Here is a 16301-nt window from a genome sequence, read left to right on the forward strand (position 1 = left end):
CCAGGCGGTTGCCAGGCGCGCGTGCGAGCGGGCTGCGGGCATGGGCGGCCTGCGGCTGCTGGCTGTCGCCCTCACGTGCAGCTGCTGGTGGCCGCAGGGCGGCCAGGGCAAGACCCTGCGGGGCAGCTTCAGCAGCGCCGCGGCCCGGGACGCCCAGGGCCAGAGCATCGGCCACTTCGAGTTCCACGGTAGGTCCGGGGCGGGCCGAGGGATGGAGGCGCGCGGCCTCCCACAGGCCCCGGGTCGGTAGGCGGCGGCCGCGGCGCCTCCCTCCCGCCACGTCTTCCCGGCCTCACCTGGAGCCCCGCGTCCCCCGCCGCGGCCCTTGCGCCTTCACCAGGCCGCAGCCTGATGCACCTGACAGCGGTTTCCGTTTCCCCGACGCTCCCGGTGCAAGCAGGACCGCCCTGCTGCATCCTCCTGGAGCTGTCCCCCGACTCCGCACTTGGCCTCCTTGTGTGCACTTGGGCCCTGCGGTTGTGAGTGAATGTCAGCGCAGGAACCTAGCCTTCCTGTCGTCTGTAACACCCGTTGCAGGAAACCTACTTGGGGCGCATTTGGAATGTGTCATTGCCTCGGCAGTTTGGTTACCGCGCTACCGTGCAACAGATTTCCTATGTGCCTAAAGTTCAGTTGGTGGAAATGCGTTTTAAGTGTTTAGAAAGTTTTCCTGATTGATAACTCCGGCCTGTCTGGAAGGGCTGCATTTCATTCTTTCTTCCTGGTATCCCCCAGGAAAATCAGTAACTCTGCTGGTTGGTAAATTTGCGATTCATTCTATTAGTTTCGCCCCAATTTATTTGCCCTCTTAGTTTCAGTGTTTTCTTGGCACTTTGACATTACTGCATTCCCAGTGAGTAATTCCCCTAGTGAAGCTCAGCTTTTATATGATGGAGTTGCATTAGAGATACGGCTGTGGACATCAGTGTGCCTGCCCACTTAGGCCTCTTAGGAGAAAATAACAGAAATGAGAAGAAGCTACGTTGCTGTGGGAAAGAATGTCAAGTCCTGGAAACTTGCAGAATTGATGGTGTAAAAGGATGCTTTAAAAGCACAGGAATCGAAGGTTTTACAATATCAGAAAAACATGCCAATTTTCCAAAATCTGAATACACGTGGATGAAGGAAGAAGAGACCCCCCCCCCCAGTAAACCATTTTGTTGTGTTTTTGGTCATATTTTCAGTCTCTCAACCTCCTTGTAGCAGTCCTTTGAGAACTGACAGTGCTGTCTCATCTGTGATCTGGATAGTGCTGGTAAATCAATCTATGGACGCTGTGATTTGTGCTGTTCACGCCCCACAGAGATACACATAACCCTGATCATGACTACCTTGTGAACACAGAGGAGAACCGTGAAGTGAATCTAGTTTCTCTCTTTTATACGAACACACAATTCTCTTATACATAGTTCTTGCCAGGCTTTGGTCAGTTGCAATTTAATGCAATAAAGCTGTGCTGAGCTACTGTAGCTTAACGACCATTTAAAGTGTTAGCAATACTTTAGAGTCACTTTGTAAAACTTGATATAGCATACCAACTTATGTCACAAAGACTTATTCTTTATGTACACTGTACATTTTAACTTATAGAACTTAGGAACCAAAAGAAGAGAAAATTGTAAAATTTTAAGAAGTCTACTGCTTCTCTCTTTCCTGTACTCTACAGGAAACTACTTTTTTATATTTATAGACTAATTTTTAAATTGTTTTTGTTTACATGTGCATTCCTTCATAGGTTTATGCATGTCACTTTCATGCAGGTGCCCTTGGAGGCAACAGCGAATTAGATCCCCTATAATTGGAATTTCAGATGCCACGTGGGTGCTGGGAATCAGACCTATGTCTTCTGCAAGAGCAGCAAATGCTCTTAACCACTGAGCCATCTCTTCAGCCCCTAAAATGGGTCTTAATTAGTTCCTTGTATACCCAGGCTCCTTTTCTATTATTTATCCAATACATTGTTCTTAAAATGCTTTTGTAAATATCATAAATATAAAAAAATGTGTTTTGGGTGTAAAATTGGTACCCCACACATGTATATTTAAACTTATTACCTGTCTTTTATTTTCACATTACCATATAATTAGGGGCTGGGTGTGGTGGCACACACCTTTAATCCCAGCACTTGGGAGGCAGAGGCAGGCAGACCTTTGTGAGTTTGAGGCCAGCCTGGTCTACAGAGTGAGTTCTAGGACAGTCAGGGCTACACAGAGAAACCCTGTCTCTCAACAACCCCCCCCAATATATATACATAAACACACGTGTGTGTATTATGTATTTATGTTAAAAAGATACTTCAGCAAGAAGTCTATAGATTATGAACAAATGTATAAGATGAATGAAGTGGATAGTAAAGGGAAACAGAAATTCTAAAATGAATGTCCTTGTGTCCCAGATCAGGTTCTTCATTCAGTGAAAGGTTACCACCTACAATTGCGGTTACAGTTACTCTCCTGTTGGATAAACTCTTACAATGTTACCACTTACCATTCCTGTTACACAGATACTTTCCTATTGGGTATACTCTTACAATGTAACCACTTGACACTTCCATGTTGGGTAAACTCTTACACCTGAATGAGATGTTCATTATGTTGTGATTAATTTACATAAATGAGATTTAATAAGGTAAAATTCCCATAGTGATACTGTCTTAGTTCTCTATAAGACCAAACTAGTTGACAATTTTTGTTTTAATGTCAAGGTGACCATGCTCTTCTGTGTGTCAGAATCAACAACATAGCAATGGCTGTTGGCAAAGAAGCTAAACTCTACCTGTTCCAAGCCCAGGAATGGCTGAAGCTTCAGGAGAGCAGTCCTGGGTATAGCTGTAGTGAGAGGTTATCCAGAGCTCAGTTGACAAGTGAGTATATGGTATTTTTGTTTGACTATTAGATGTGGGTTCCCCTCCCCATAATGTTGAAGCATAGTATAACATGGTACAAATATGTATATACCAAGATGTATATTTGCGACTACATACATTTAACTGATGATATTTTGGTTATGTTTTCAGCGGCATTTTTCAAAAGCTAACCATTTCTTTGTTCAAAAGATAGAATGCTTATTTCTCCTTTTATCATTCAAGAAGTTTTTCAATGTCCAATAATTGATAAAGGTGTCTTGGCTTATACTCTACAGTTTATGTAGTTCATGCTAGTATGCCAGATATCTGGTTGTCGTATGCAGTATCATTGACTAGGTATTACCTGCCACCTGCACACTAAACATTAAACATGTTAACTTCATATGACTCAGCCCAAGTGATGCTGTTTGATAGCGTGCCATTGAGACTTAGTTGTATGATGGTGGAACAGCAGGGTCTCATGATTAGGATGCGAGAGAGACAGAGGGCGGGGAAACTTTTAGAATTTAGGAATGAATCACATATGTCATTCTACCCCCAAGATTAATTGGTTCTAGGGGACATGATTAAAGAATCTGTTTTAGTTTCTTTTCTATTGCTGTGATAAGAGTTCAATTGAGTTTATGGTTTCAGAGGGTTAGAAACGCTGGTGGCAGGCGGGAGTGGCATCAGGAAGCTGGGGCAGTAGCCAGGCGCTCACATCTTGATCCACAAGCTGCAGGCAGAGATCATACTGGGATGGTGCGAGCCTTCTAAAGCCTTGAGAACGTAATCCTTCCCAAACTGTTCCATCAGCCGGACACCAAGCGTTCTCATTGCAGCCACTGCAGTGCTCATGAGAAAGAGAGCAGCCATCCCCTCCCCCTTTCCTCTTTGTTCCTGAGCATCACCCTCAACTGAACTGAGCCAGGTGGACGTCCCGTTCTAAATATCCACTCAGCTGTCTGGATGCCTGAGCGGCGAGAGCCAGGTGGACGTCCCGTTCTAAATATCCACTCAGCTGTCTGGATGCCTGAGCAGTGAGAGCAGGGGAGAAAGCAGTTCCCAGGCCACCATTGTCCACCGTGGATGTTTACTTCCTAGATTGTTAGCTGACATCTGTAGTATTCAAAGAGCTGAATGCTCACATTCAAATATGGAGGGTACTACAGTTATTTATGCCAACCCTGGATTTCTGAACTTAAGTGGAAATTAGTACAGTCACTATCAGCTTTCCTTTCGGGCGCGTTTGCTCATCTCTGCATTTCCCGTGTGTGTGGAAGTCCTCCTCCTTTGCTCTTCAGTTCCCCGAATGTTCAACCTGAGCTTCCCATCCAAAGCCCCCATCCTACTCCCAAGTGCACCTTGTTTCCAGAAGCGGCCTCCTCACCTCCTCACTTCACTCGTGGGGGTTTGCTTCTAACTCCCTTCTGAACATCTGCTCTCTGGCTTGGAACTCACTCTGTAGATCAGGCTGTCCTTGAACTCACAGTGGTCCGCCTGCCTCTGCCTCCAGAATGCTAAGGTTGAAGGGGAGTGCCACCTACCTGCCTGGTCACCAGTGATCTTTCTACACAACACCTTTGATCGCATTGTCTTTGTTTTGCCACCACACCATTAAACTATTTGAGTGTTGCCCTGCTCTTCTGATGCCCACAGGCTCCCAGCTTGATGAGCAGAACCCGAGGGTCTCCGCCACACAGCTTCACACCCCCTCATTTTATTGTCTGTGCTCAGGTAATACTCTCCAGGGCCTTTGCACAGGCTTCTCCCTTTTCTGATGCTCTCTCTCCACAGCACGCACGATTCCCACTTCTCTTAGTTTTTCAAAATTCTGTCAATGACAGCAGTGTCATAAACCACGCGTCTGTCCATTTGTCCCTTCACTGAGCAATTGTGTGGTTGCATGCACAATGCCAGGCATTGCTGATGCGTCAGTAACCACACCACAAATGTCTTCTCAGTCCTCGGGGGCAATGGTGACAGGAATGTGTCAGGTCAATGTAAATACATAGTCAGTCAGGTCTAGAGAGATGGCTCAGGTGTTGAGTGCTTTCTGCTCTTGCCTAGGACCGTGTTCTGTTCTCAGCACACTGGTCAGGTGACTCACAACCTCCTGTAAATCTATCTCCAGCGCCTCTGACACCGTCTTCTGGTCTCTTTAGACAACTCCCTCATTTACAGAAACCCACACTTTCTCTTCTCTTCTCTTCTCCTCTCTCTCTCTCTCTCTCTCTTTAGACAACTCCCTCATTTACAGAAACCCACACTTTCTCTCTCTCTCTCTCACACACACACACCTCTCTCTCTCTCTCTCTCTCTCTCTCTCTCTCTCTCTCTCTCTCTCACACACACACACACACACACACACACACACACACACACACACACACACACGTAATTAAAATTAATGGTTCTCAAACAAGGTTCCATGAAATTTCAGTTGCAGTAGTGCAGTGAATTTTGTTTATGTGGTACACTGTGGAACGACAGACAGTCTTTGAGACCTGGTGCTTAGTGAAATGTGTGTGTGGTAAGTGCCTGGAGGATGCGCAGCCCCCAGCCTCATGCTTGGCTAGCAAGAGTGGTAGCTGGCCAGTTGATTTTTCTTTTGTTTTAATCTGGCTTTTTCTTGTCAGTTATTTAAAGCCTTGGGCTTTAGGATTGTCACTTGGTTTTCTTACACCACATGGTTGTAATGTAAGTCTTTACTCCATCCCGCCCTAGCCCTGCCGCCATGCAGGCACTTTCCACCACGCCGCCTGAGTTCCGCCCACCAAGTTAGGGCCCCAAATAACACAGATTTATATTAGTTTACAAATACTGCTGGCCAATTGACTAGGATTTCTTATATGCTAGCTCAGTCTTAATTATCAACCATAACTATTAATCTAAAGACTTATCTCACGGAGATGCCAGCAGCAGGTGTCTTCTCTTGCTGGGATCACATGGCAGCTCCAGAGCAGAGAGAGCAGGTGGAAGAGGAAGAGCAAGAGAGTGATTTCCTGCTTATATTCTGAGTCTGCCTGCTGTATCACTTCCTGCCTGGATTACAGACTTTACTACATTTCCCAGAATCTCCTTTGAATCCTAGTCCCACTTGCTTTCCTATTGACCAACAGTACTTTATCAACCAATAAGATAAACATATACACAGAAGGACATTCCCCATCACATGGTCTATACTGTACCCTATCCGATAGCCATTTACAGAAACGCCATTTCCTACACAGTCAGAGTGCAAACCCACTAACCTGGAAGTCACTGCAAGCAACTTGTGAAAACCTGTCCATATAACAAGCACATTGGACCTCGTTTAGGTTCCTACCCACTCTGAAATGTTACAGCTGGAATCACTACGTTTTTGGGTTTTCTCTGTGCAGCCCTGGCTGTCTTGGAACTCACTGTGTAGACCAGGCTGGCCTGGAACTCAGAAGTCTGCTGCTTCTGCCTCCTGAGTTCTTTGCCACCTCTGTCTGGCTTGAAATGACTACTTTTTAGCAGGGAGATAGATACAGTACTGTAACCTGATGGAATCCTTTGCCTTTTTTGTTGTTGTGCGTCTTTTTCCCTTTACCTGTTCTTCCAAAGACAGGAGTATTTTTCGGAATTATGAAATGAAAGGTAACAGAGGGTCTGGAGAGACGGTTCAGTGGTTAAAAGCACTTGCTGCTCTTGCAGAGAGCCTGAGTTCAATTTCAACACCCACATCTGGCAGCACCATACATAACTCCCTGTAACTCTCACTCCAGGGAATCTGATGCCGCCTTCTGGCATCTGGGCTCACCTAACATACGTACACATCAATTTGAACAAAAGAAAGAAAACAGAAAATAACAATTTTAGAGGAATGAATACCATTTTGTTAAATTTGGGAGCCTAAGATAAAGTACTTAAAAAGGTATATGCTTGTATGTTACATAGTTTTTATATTTTTTTAACCTATGTATTTTGTATATACCATCATGTCCTAATTTGTGTGTCAGTTGTAACTAACTCCATGACCAGAAGTTACTTGGGGAGGAAAGGGTTTATTTCAGCATACAGATAATAGTCAGTCATCAAGAGAAGCCAAGGCAGAATTCAAGCCGGGCCGGAACTGAAGCAGAGACCATGGAGGGAGGAACACTGCTGATGGACTTGTTCCCCATGGTTTGCTCAGTCTGCTTTCTTTTGCAGCCCAGTATCACATGCTCATGGGATGGTGACACTATCCACAGTGGGATGGTGACACTATCCACAGTGGGCTGGGTCTTTTCTCCTCAACCTTCAATTAAGAAACTGCCCCACAGACTTGCCCCCCCCCCCAGCCCTGACTGATGGAGGTGATTTCTTAACCTACGCTCCCTCTTTCAAGATGATCCTGGCTTGTGTGAGTCAACAAACCAGCTGGTGTATATATATTTCATATATGTATGTTTTATTGATTTCACCAGTTTTTTTTTCAACAAAATCTTAGCCTTAAAATCTGTTTTAATCTTTTGGATTATTTTTTTTAATTTTTTTATTTGAATTACAAACAAGATTGAATTACATGACAATCCCAGTTCCCTTCTCCCTCCACTTTTCAATCTTTTGGATTATTAATGGTCATATTTATAATGTATTGCTACTCAGGAGGCTTCAGTGAAAAAAAGCATATTCATTCTTTCATGCCCCTGTAGTAGTGGCACATACTTAATAATAATCCCTTGGAATGAGTACATTTTCAGAATAGAAATCTGATTTCTACAAAATTGCCACTGTAGTAAGCTCGCTGTTTGTGCCCTGCCCTTATGTAAAGCCTTGCTGCTGGCACACACGGAAAGTGAGGATCAATCTGAAATATCTGTTCTGAGAGTTGCTAACAGATACACTGGAACTGGGCTAAGGGTGGTTGTGAGCACTGTGTGGGTGCTGGAAACAGCCCAGGCCCTCTACAGGAGCAACAGTGTTCTTAGCCACTGAGCCGTCTCTCCATCCCCAACATTAAAGATTTTTCTCATGTGTGTGTTGGGGGAGGGGTATAGGGATTGGGTCTTATTGGTGAAAGGTAAGTGAACTGCCCAGATTAAGTAGTTAAGTACAGTATTACACAGAGAATAATTTGCATCTTATATATCTCACACACATGATCCCTTTTGTGTGTTTGGTGTACTTTAAAAAGCATGTTAGGCATTAGTATTTTACTATGCATTCTGGTTAACAGTATTCCTTTCTTTTTATAATGATTGGATAATTAGCCATTCAACACTACTTCAGTGATTCACATTTTGTTAATATTTGAGATACTAATTACACCCTCATAGAACATGCATGCTGTGTTGTAGTCTTTTGTCTCAAAAACAATAACAGTATTGTCAAGAGGCTTGCTGCAAAAAGACAGCGAGACAGAAACCAAATCCAGCTTCACTTTTGGAAGCAGTGCTGTGCTTCTGTTTATGTAAGTCTGTATAATTTAAAGAGAAGCATCAAAAGCTGTCCCACAGTGGAAATACAATGTCACAGTTTTGTGTCATGTCATCGTGAGACAAAGTCTAAATTCTAAGACACACAGCAGCACAGTAGAGCCTTGTTTTGTAAGGAAAAGCCCACATTTGAGCAGCCTCATTTGAGCCATATATGGATGTCATATTAAATTCTTAGTAGGAGCCTTTGAGTATTGACACAAACTAACATGTTAGCCACAGTTTTTCAGAAACTGTATATGGGGTGGGGGGAGTAGAGACAAAGTTTCTCTGTGTAGCTGCCGTGGAACTCACTCTGTAAACCAGGCTGACCTCAAGTTAGAGATCCACCTGTCTTTGCCTCCCAAGCACTGGAATTAATTGTGAGCACGTGTGAGACTCTGTGTGTGTGTGTGTGTGTGTGTGTGTGTGTGTGTGTGTGTGATGTGTGCGTGCACTCAGGCTAGAGAAGGATGTCTGGTTCCCTGCTGTCAGTTTCCCTCTTAACTGACTTGAGAAAGGTCTCACTGAAGCTGGAGTGAGGCTGGCAGAGTTAACATTTATTCCTACACTGCGAACACATACCATACTAGAAGATTCACAGAACTTATTCTTTGCATCAGTTATTTACTGTGTACACACAGAAATTCAGGTATCATACTTGTCTTAGTTTATGTTTTCATATCACAGTGTATCATTGAGGAAAGTCAGGACAGGAACTCAAACAGGGCAGGAGCCTGGAGTTAGAAGTTGATGCAGAGACTCTGAAGAGTGCAGGTTACTGGATTAGTGCTCATGACTTGCTCAGCCTGCTTTCTTACAGAACTCAGGACCACCAACTCAAGGATAGCACCACACACCATGGGCTAGGTCCTCCTCCATCAATCATTAATTATGAAAATGTCTTGCAGCCAGATCTTATGGAGGTATTTTCTCAGCTGAGTTTCCTTCCTTTGAGATAATTAATTTGTGTGAAGTTGGCATAGAACTAACTGTCCAGCTCAATACTGAAGCCAGGTTCCAGTACAAACCCCTGTCCCAGCATTGGTGGGTTTGTCCCATCTTACTAACACATGCAGATCTGACCCAGTATTGCTGTCATTTTTTTACTACTAATAGTATGTTTTGGAAAGAAAAACCAATTAGAAGAAACATTTTTTTAAACAAGTATAATTTTTGGATATAAGCATTTTCCTAGTGAAAAATTCCATTTTAAATTTAAATTAAGGAAGTTACTTCCAAAACTGTGGTTGCAGCTGCTGCATGGTGTGGTATGGTTAACATGATTATTTGGTATATATTATATAATTTTTAAATATTACTAACCCACTGAAAACTTTGTAAACATTTATTGAAAATCCAGTTTCAAGGTAAGAGAGATAGCTCAGAGGTTAAGAGCACTGGCTGATCTTCCAGAGGTTCTGAGTTCAATTCCCAGCACCCACATGTTGGCTCACAACCATCTATAATAGGATCTGATGCTCTCTTCTGGCATGCAGACATACATGCAGGCAGAACACTTGTACCATATATTTTTTTTTTCAGTGAAACTGTTTCTTTTGTGATATGTATTGATACTTTTATAGTGATTTCATTGCTTAAATTGATAAATTTAGTCTGCTTTAGTCTCTATCCTTTATTCTAATACTATACCATGGCTTGAATTTTTGAGGCAAAAAAAAAAAAAAAGATTTTGAACTCAAATTAATTCTATTACTAAAGCATTTAGACCACTGCTTTGAAAGGTGCTGTTTTCTCTCTCTAAGTGACAATGAACCAGACCGAACACAACCTGACAGTGTCCCAGATTCCGGCTCCCCAAACATGGCATGTGTTCTATGCAGACAAATACACCTGCAGAGAGGACGTGGAGAGTCCCCAGGGGGAAGATATCCCATTTGAAATGGTGTTACTAAACCCAGATGCTGAAGGAAACCCATTTGATCATTTTAGCGCTGGGGAATCAGGTAAGGTGTGGGTTTAAGTACATCCTAAATGCAAAAAGAGATTTGTACAGGGGGGATCTTCATTTTACCTTCCTAGAATATTTAAAATGAAAAGCAGCTGAACTTTAAAAGGCAGAAGGCTAAATGTTATATAACTTGACTTCAAGTGTGTTAAAGTCAGAAAATAAAGTATAAAATATTAACAGGTAGGTTGTATATACAGGTAATAGAATTGTATAATTTTTTGTTTCCTTTATACATTTTAAATCTCAGTTTTAGAATATCTTGGGATTGTTTTTATAAATAAAAATGATGATGAACTGAGCAATCTACACTGAGATATAAAGTAAGCTACTTTGTAGAAATTTCCCTCCCATTAGTTTTGAACATACTGGGACCTTGCTTTTCTGGGCTCATACATACATGGTAATGGTTAAGTGTTCTGTGTTTTCTTGATTTAGAGTTATTCCCACAAGTCTTCATTAGAATTTTAGGTCACTGTGCCTTGCCTTACTGAAGTGAGATCCTAGCCACATAGAGATGATAAAAGTGCTCTAAGTATGACAGGTTATTAGTTAATGTGCTGGAGTAAGCATCAATCGGGCCTTCTGTCAAGGGACAGGGTTTAGGGTTCACTCCTCCACGAGTTACTTACTGGCCATTTGGAGAAGTCAATAAAGAAAATGCCGTTGGAGCCTGTCCATAAAGCAATTGAGTTGAACAAGAGTAAGGCCATGTTAGATTTAATTAAGTCTAGTGAATAAATTTGCCAACATTAGAGAAACAAATCAAAGCATGTGTAGGAGAGTACCCTTTGACTGTGAAAACATTTAGAATGATAGTGGCGGCACCAAATGTCTTAGAATAGTTTCAAAACATAATCAAGATGTTTGTGAGTACAGAGTACTGGCTTAGGCTGTGTTCGGCTAATGACACCTTAGGCTGTAGACCATTACTGGAAGTCAGTCTGCAGTGTTTTATCCTTGCAAGTGATGCCAGTGGCTGTTTTCAATACTGTAAGATGCCATCAATAAAACCCAGGCCAATGGGTAGCATTGGGCAGAGCTTTGGACTAATGGCCCTCATGGTGTGACAAAAGAAGATTCCATTACAAGAAAGTAGCGCTCTGCCAGGCCACGGGTCTTCCCCTTGCTGCCTGCAGATCTGAGACCTGCAGCTCTCTGCATCTTGATAAATGTTGCCTTCCTTGTCCTGGCTCCTATTTTAGTTCTTTTGTTTTGTTTTGTTTTGTCTTTTGTTCTCCTCCCTAAGTTGTCATCTGAACTTCAACCCCACAGCATAAAGTAACCCATTTGCTGTGCTGGGGCCTCGAAATGTGAGTCATCCTTGTCCTGACTTTCCCTGAACTTGCTCACACCTCTAGAGGTTTCCTGGTATCCAGGGTTTCTGCTAGCTTTCTTTAGAATTCACACAAATAACTCCAATCCATCTGTCAGTACTCGGCTTCCTGGCTTTTGTTACTGATTTAGTATTGAAAAGCTTATTCTAAAATGGGAAATAGGTCATGCCCTGACAATATTTGATTAGTTAGGAGATTCTGTGCAGAACCACCTGCAAGGACTGATTATTTAACAGTCAAAAGAGCTCAGAAATGCCTTGGGTTCTTTTGACAACTTTAAACCCAGATGTACCTTGGATTATTGAAAACCAGTCTGTGGTTGGCTTACTTTCTGAAAGTTTACATCATTTTGTTGATTAAAATGTATAAGAGCCCTTGTGAGTAAGTCTGTATTGAAGTTTAAATTGATGGTTTTAAACCCATCACTATAGAGAAAAGATTTATAAATCTAGAGAAGCTATATTATTATTGTTATTTTTCAAAAAATAAAATATTGTGAGGCAAAGGCAGGCAGATCTCTGAGAGTTCAAGACAGGCCTGGTCTACTTAATGAGTTCCTGGACAGCCAGAGTTATACAGTAAGACCATGTCTGGGAGGCAGGGGGATAAAATAAAAAATAAATTCACTTCTCCCAAGACTCAGACTTGTTTTGGGTTATAAGCCAGGCATTGAATCAGATTGAATCAGAGGTCTGAAGTTATCTAAAGTGTAAAATCACTGCTGTAGAAAACTGTACTCCACATCTTGTGGGTGATATGTTGGTTTTATGTTACAGGGTCCTTCCTACTGTGGAAACCTGGTATAGAATTCTTTTCTAGGCCATAGGCTCCAGTTCATTTAGAAATCTGTTAGTTTGTCTAATTATATACTCTGGGTAAGAAAATCTGATTTTCTGCTTTTTATATTGAGAATTGACCCCACAGTTGAAAGATTTAAATTAAGTAACCTACTACAAACAACATACAATTAATGTTGCATGGTATTCTCTTTTACTTTTACAACCTGTTTCCTTTCCTTTGGTCCAGTGAATGCATTCTAAGTCTAGACTTTGGTTAATCCCTGATTTGCAGTTAAATCTAATTTTACAAAACCAACTAAGGCAAATTTGATGCCACTAAACAAACTACTAAGTAAGAATATAAGGCTTTTCAGGTAGAAAAAAGTGAAATAGCTTCTTTAAACAATTAATCATGAATTTGAGAGGGGGGCAAGTGGGAAGAATTAGAAGGGAGGGGTATAAATGATATAAATATATGAAATATGATATAACTCATGAAATTATCAAAACAAATAAAAAATCAAAAGATTAGAATTATTAACTATGTCTTCTGCTCTCGTTTGAAGTACCTAGACATTTGAGAGCGTTCTGCCTAAAGCAAACAGCTGGTCTTTACTGAGATAACATTATAGGCTTTGCTGTAGTCTCTAGATTTCAGCAGACACATTTATGCTTTTCTGTTTCCCCCTTTCCCCTCCATGTTCTAAAAGTAAGTGGACACCCACTTAGCTCTAATAGTGTTCCAACTGTTGGGCTCAATGCAGGTGATATAGGTAGTACAGATACTAAATATCTCGAGAAAAGGTTAGGCGTGGTGGCACACACCTTTAATCCAGCACTTGGGAGCAGAGGAGGATCTTTTTGAGTTCCAGGCCACCCTGGGCTACAGACTGAGTTCCAGTATAGCCAGGGCTACACAGTGAAATCCTGTCTCAAAAAACCCTAAAAGGTATTAAAAAAAAAAAAAAAGGAACAGAAATAAAGAAAAAGGTTCACACATCTATGTTTTATCAGCAACATCAGTTTCAATGTTGGAAGCCCTGGGTGGTTTTGGAATCTTGATTGTTGTTGGGACACTTGAGGGTGGGAATTGCTGGGCCCCAGGGCAGGAAGCAGGCTGGACAGGAACTGTCCACTGCTCCCCCCTCTACCCTTTCTTGATGTGGAGTTGCTCAGATGGGGCTATGGCTACTGGTGCTGTCCTCTAAGTCTTCCCCCACTCAGTCTCACCAAGGCTTCTCTAGGGCTTGCTTTATGATACACACATTTCCTTGTATGCAGTCATCATCTGCTATGTGTTCATCTGAGAGTTGTCTTCAGTGTGCACTGACTTTTAAGACTTAGTTACCCACCTGTTTTAAAATTAGATTTTAATTCCAATGTGAACAACCCAAATTGCTTTCTTCTGACTTGCGACTGCTAGAGGCAAAACAAAAGTGAAATTGGTAGCTAAAGAGAAAACAGAGCACGTCTTAGAGCTGATCTACTTAAAAGGAAAAACAATAATGAAACCCAGAGTGGAGAGCCTTCATTATCTTTAAAGTGTGTTAATGGGCAGGATCAAGGTAAAACTCACTTACCAAAGACTTCGTTAACAAAATTTGAGTCAATATCTGTGTTTAGTTTATTTAATATATTCATCCAATCAAATATCTTTGTTCTCCCTATATAATCCTAGCATTTTCTGGGAGATATATTTACCACTGAATAAAGTCCATTGTCTTTAAGTTATTTTGATTTCTCAGTAAATAGTCATGATTTTCTTGTCATGTTGGATCTGTTACAGAGTGAGGCCTGAAACCTGGTCCTGTGACGGGTGCTTTACAAAACATTACAAATAGGTAAAACTTTAAACAGACGCTTCATGTGCTTTGTCTAACTTCTTTAGTACGAGGAAGGAAAAATTAAAAACTTAGATCCAAACCTGGGCTAGTGTAGGAATGGTTTTGGCCCATAGCTTTTAATGTATTAGTAGCACCTGTGTTTTCTGCCTTGATTCAGCCCTATAATAATCTAAGGATTGCCATTGTCTACAGTTAAGTCTCTTTCTATGAGGGGAGCATAGGAACTAGGAGGTTTCTCCCTCCTAGCAGCCCATAGTTCTCTTAGCCCAGCTTCTCTGCCCCGGAACCATGAGCTCATCGCTGTGTAGTAGAACAGGAGAGACACCCAGTGGTAGAAGAACTTCTTGCTCCTTTTGCTTCTCTTGCTGATGCCTTCAAAATGATGGGGTTTGAGTTATTTGTGTGCTGTTTTTACTGGGGTGTACACGTCTCCTGGTTTGCTTTTCCAAAGTGTGTTTCTAATAATGAAAGTAGTTTCTTTTTTCTTCTTTAATTGGCATTTAACTCAAATGGGAAGCTAGAGCCATAGAGCCAGCTCAGGTTTCTCAGTGGATGGGTCAGACGCAGGTCCATCCGCAGACTCAGGAGAGCAGACGCAGGTCCATCCGCAGACTCAGGAGAGCAGACGCAGGTCCATCCACAGACTCAGGAGAGCAGACGCAAGTCCATCCGCAGACTCAGGAGAGCAGACGCAAGTCCATCCGCAGACTCAGGAGAGCAGATGAAAGTCTATCCGCAGACTCAGGAGAGCAGATGAAAGTCCATCCGCAGACTCAGGAGAGCAGACGCAGGTCCATCCACAGACTCAGGAGAGCAGACGCAGGTCCATCCACAGACTCAGGAGAGCAAACGCAGGTCTATCCACAGACTCAGGAGAGCAGATGAAAGTCCAGCCGCAGACTCAGGAGAGCAGATGAAAGTCCAGCCGCAGACTCAGGAGAGCAGATGAAAGTCCAGCCGCAGACTCAGGAGAGCAGACGCAGGTCCATCCGCAGACTCAGGAGAGCAGACGCAGGTCTATCCACAGGAGCGCTCTCTGTGTGCAGCCAGTGTTGTACCTTGGTGTCAGGTAGAATGTCAACGCCTGCTCCTAGGAACCACTGTGAGTTTAACTGAGTATAGCTGACCCTCCATGTCAGCAGAGTCCTCATCCATGTTTGCAGACAGCCACAGATGAACAGTATTACGTGAGAAGTTGTCTATGCTGAAAGCATGCCCTCTTGGTCCTTTTCAATATTCCCTAAACAATACAGTATAATAATTAGGTTTTGAGGGTAACCTATAGGTGATTTAAAGTGTATAGCAGGATGTGCATTGGTTTTTATACATAACTACCATCCATTTCATTTAAGAGATGAGCATCTATGTGTTTTGATGTCTGAGGAATTCCTGGGACCAGTCCCTCTTGGATGGAAAAGAAAGACTGTAAATGAATCCTTTAAATTCAAAAGATGAAACTACCAGTCTTATAACTTGAAATTTATTAGATTTTTTTGTGTGTGAAATTTCTCAAGTAAAAACTCCAATAATTCCAAGTATAGGGAAAACATGCTGTTTATTGTGAGTTCACATGAACACTACAGCAGACCAGTGGCAGGAGTTACATCATGAGTGGCACAATTACTTGGTTCTTAACTTTGCTAGTCTCCTTGGCTCATAGTTTCTGCTTACTCAGAACTTTGACATTGTAGTTGCTGGTTTGACTGTGGCCTCATACAGCAATTAGCTCCTTTCAACTTCAGCTTTGATGGCCAACTTTCCATGTTTTGTAATTTGAATTCTGAGGAGACAATATGATTCATCACCGCTTGGAATGGTGGTCACTTGTTTGTCATAGTTCTCCTTCATATTGACATGGAGTCCCCTGATTGCCAGAGGATTTCCTCTTTGGCAGTAGCTACAGAAAGTACCAGAGAAGAGGGCTCTGGATGTAGATCTTAAAGCTTTGCCCAAATGAAAACTCAAGGTAATAGAACATCCCCAAACTGTGATTCATATGTGTTGTTATCAGAATCACCACAGGGCTTCCCAAACCAGACTGCTTGGCTTCAGCCTCCACTTTCTGGTTCGGTGGATCAGAATTGGTACCCAAGAATTTGCA

The 16301-nt window shown here is 42.4% G+C and overlaps 1 protein-coding gene across 2 annotated transcripts in view; it reads left to right on the forward strand.

Annotated features, from left to right (window-relative positions):
• The window catches only part of Gpr180 (G protein-coupled receptor 180), a 26911-nt gene continuing 10610 nt past the window's right edge, over positions 1-16301 (forward strand). Inside the window, exons 1-3 of one of the 2 annotated variants that reach the window (XM_027393945.2) lie at positions 1-188; positions 2705-2863; positions 10038-10238. In XM_027393945.2, the coding sequence (XP_027249746.1) occupies positions 41-188; positions 2705-2863; positions 10038-10238 (508 nt within the window). In that variant the 5' untranslated portion in view covers positions 1-40. The remainder of the gene's footprint in view (positions 189-2704; positions 2864-10037; positions 10239-16301) is intronic. The other variant, XM_027393944.2, reaches the window with a different exon arrangement.

The sequence above is a fragment of the Cricetulus griseus genome, assembly GCF_003668045.3.
Source record: "Cricetulus griseus strain 17A/GY chromosome 1 unlocalized genomic scaffold, alternate assembly CriGri-PICRH-1.0 chr1_1, whole genome shotgun sequence".
In the NCBI taxonomy this organism is placed as follows: domain Eukaryota; kingdom Metazoa; phylum Chordata; class Mammalia; order Rodentia; family Cricetidae; genus Cricetulus; species Cricetulus griseus.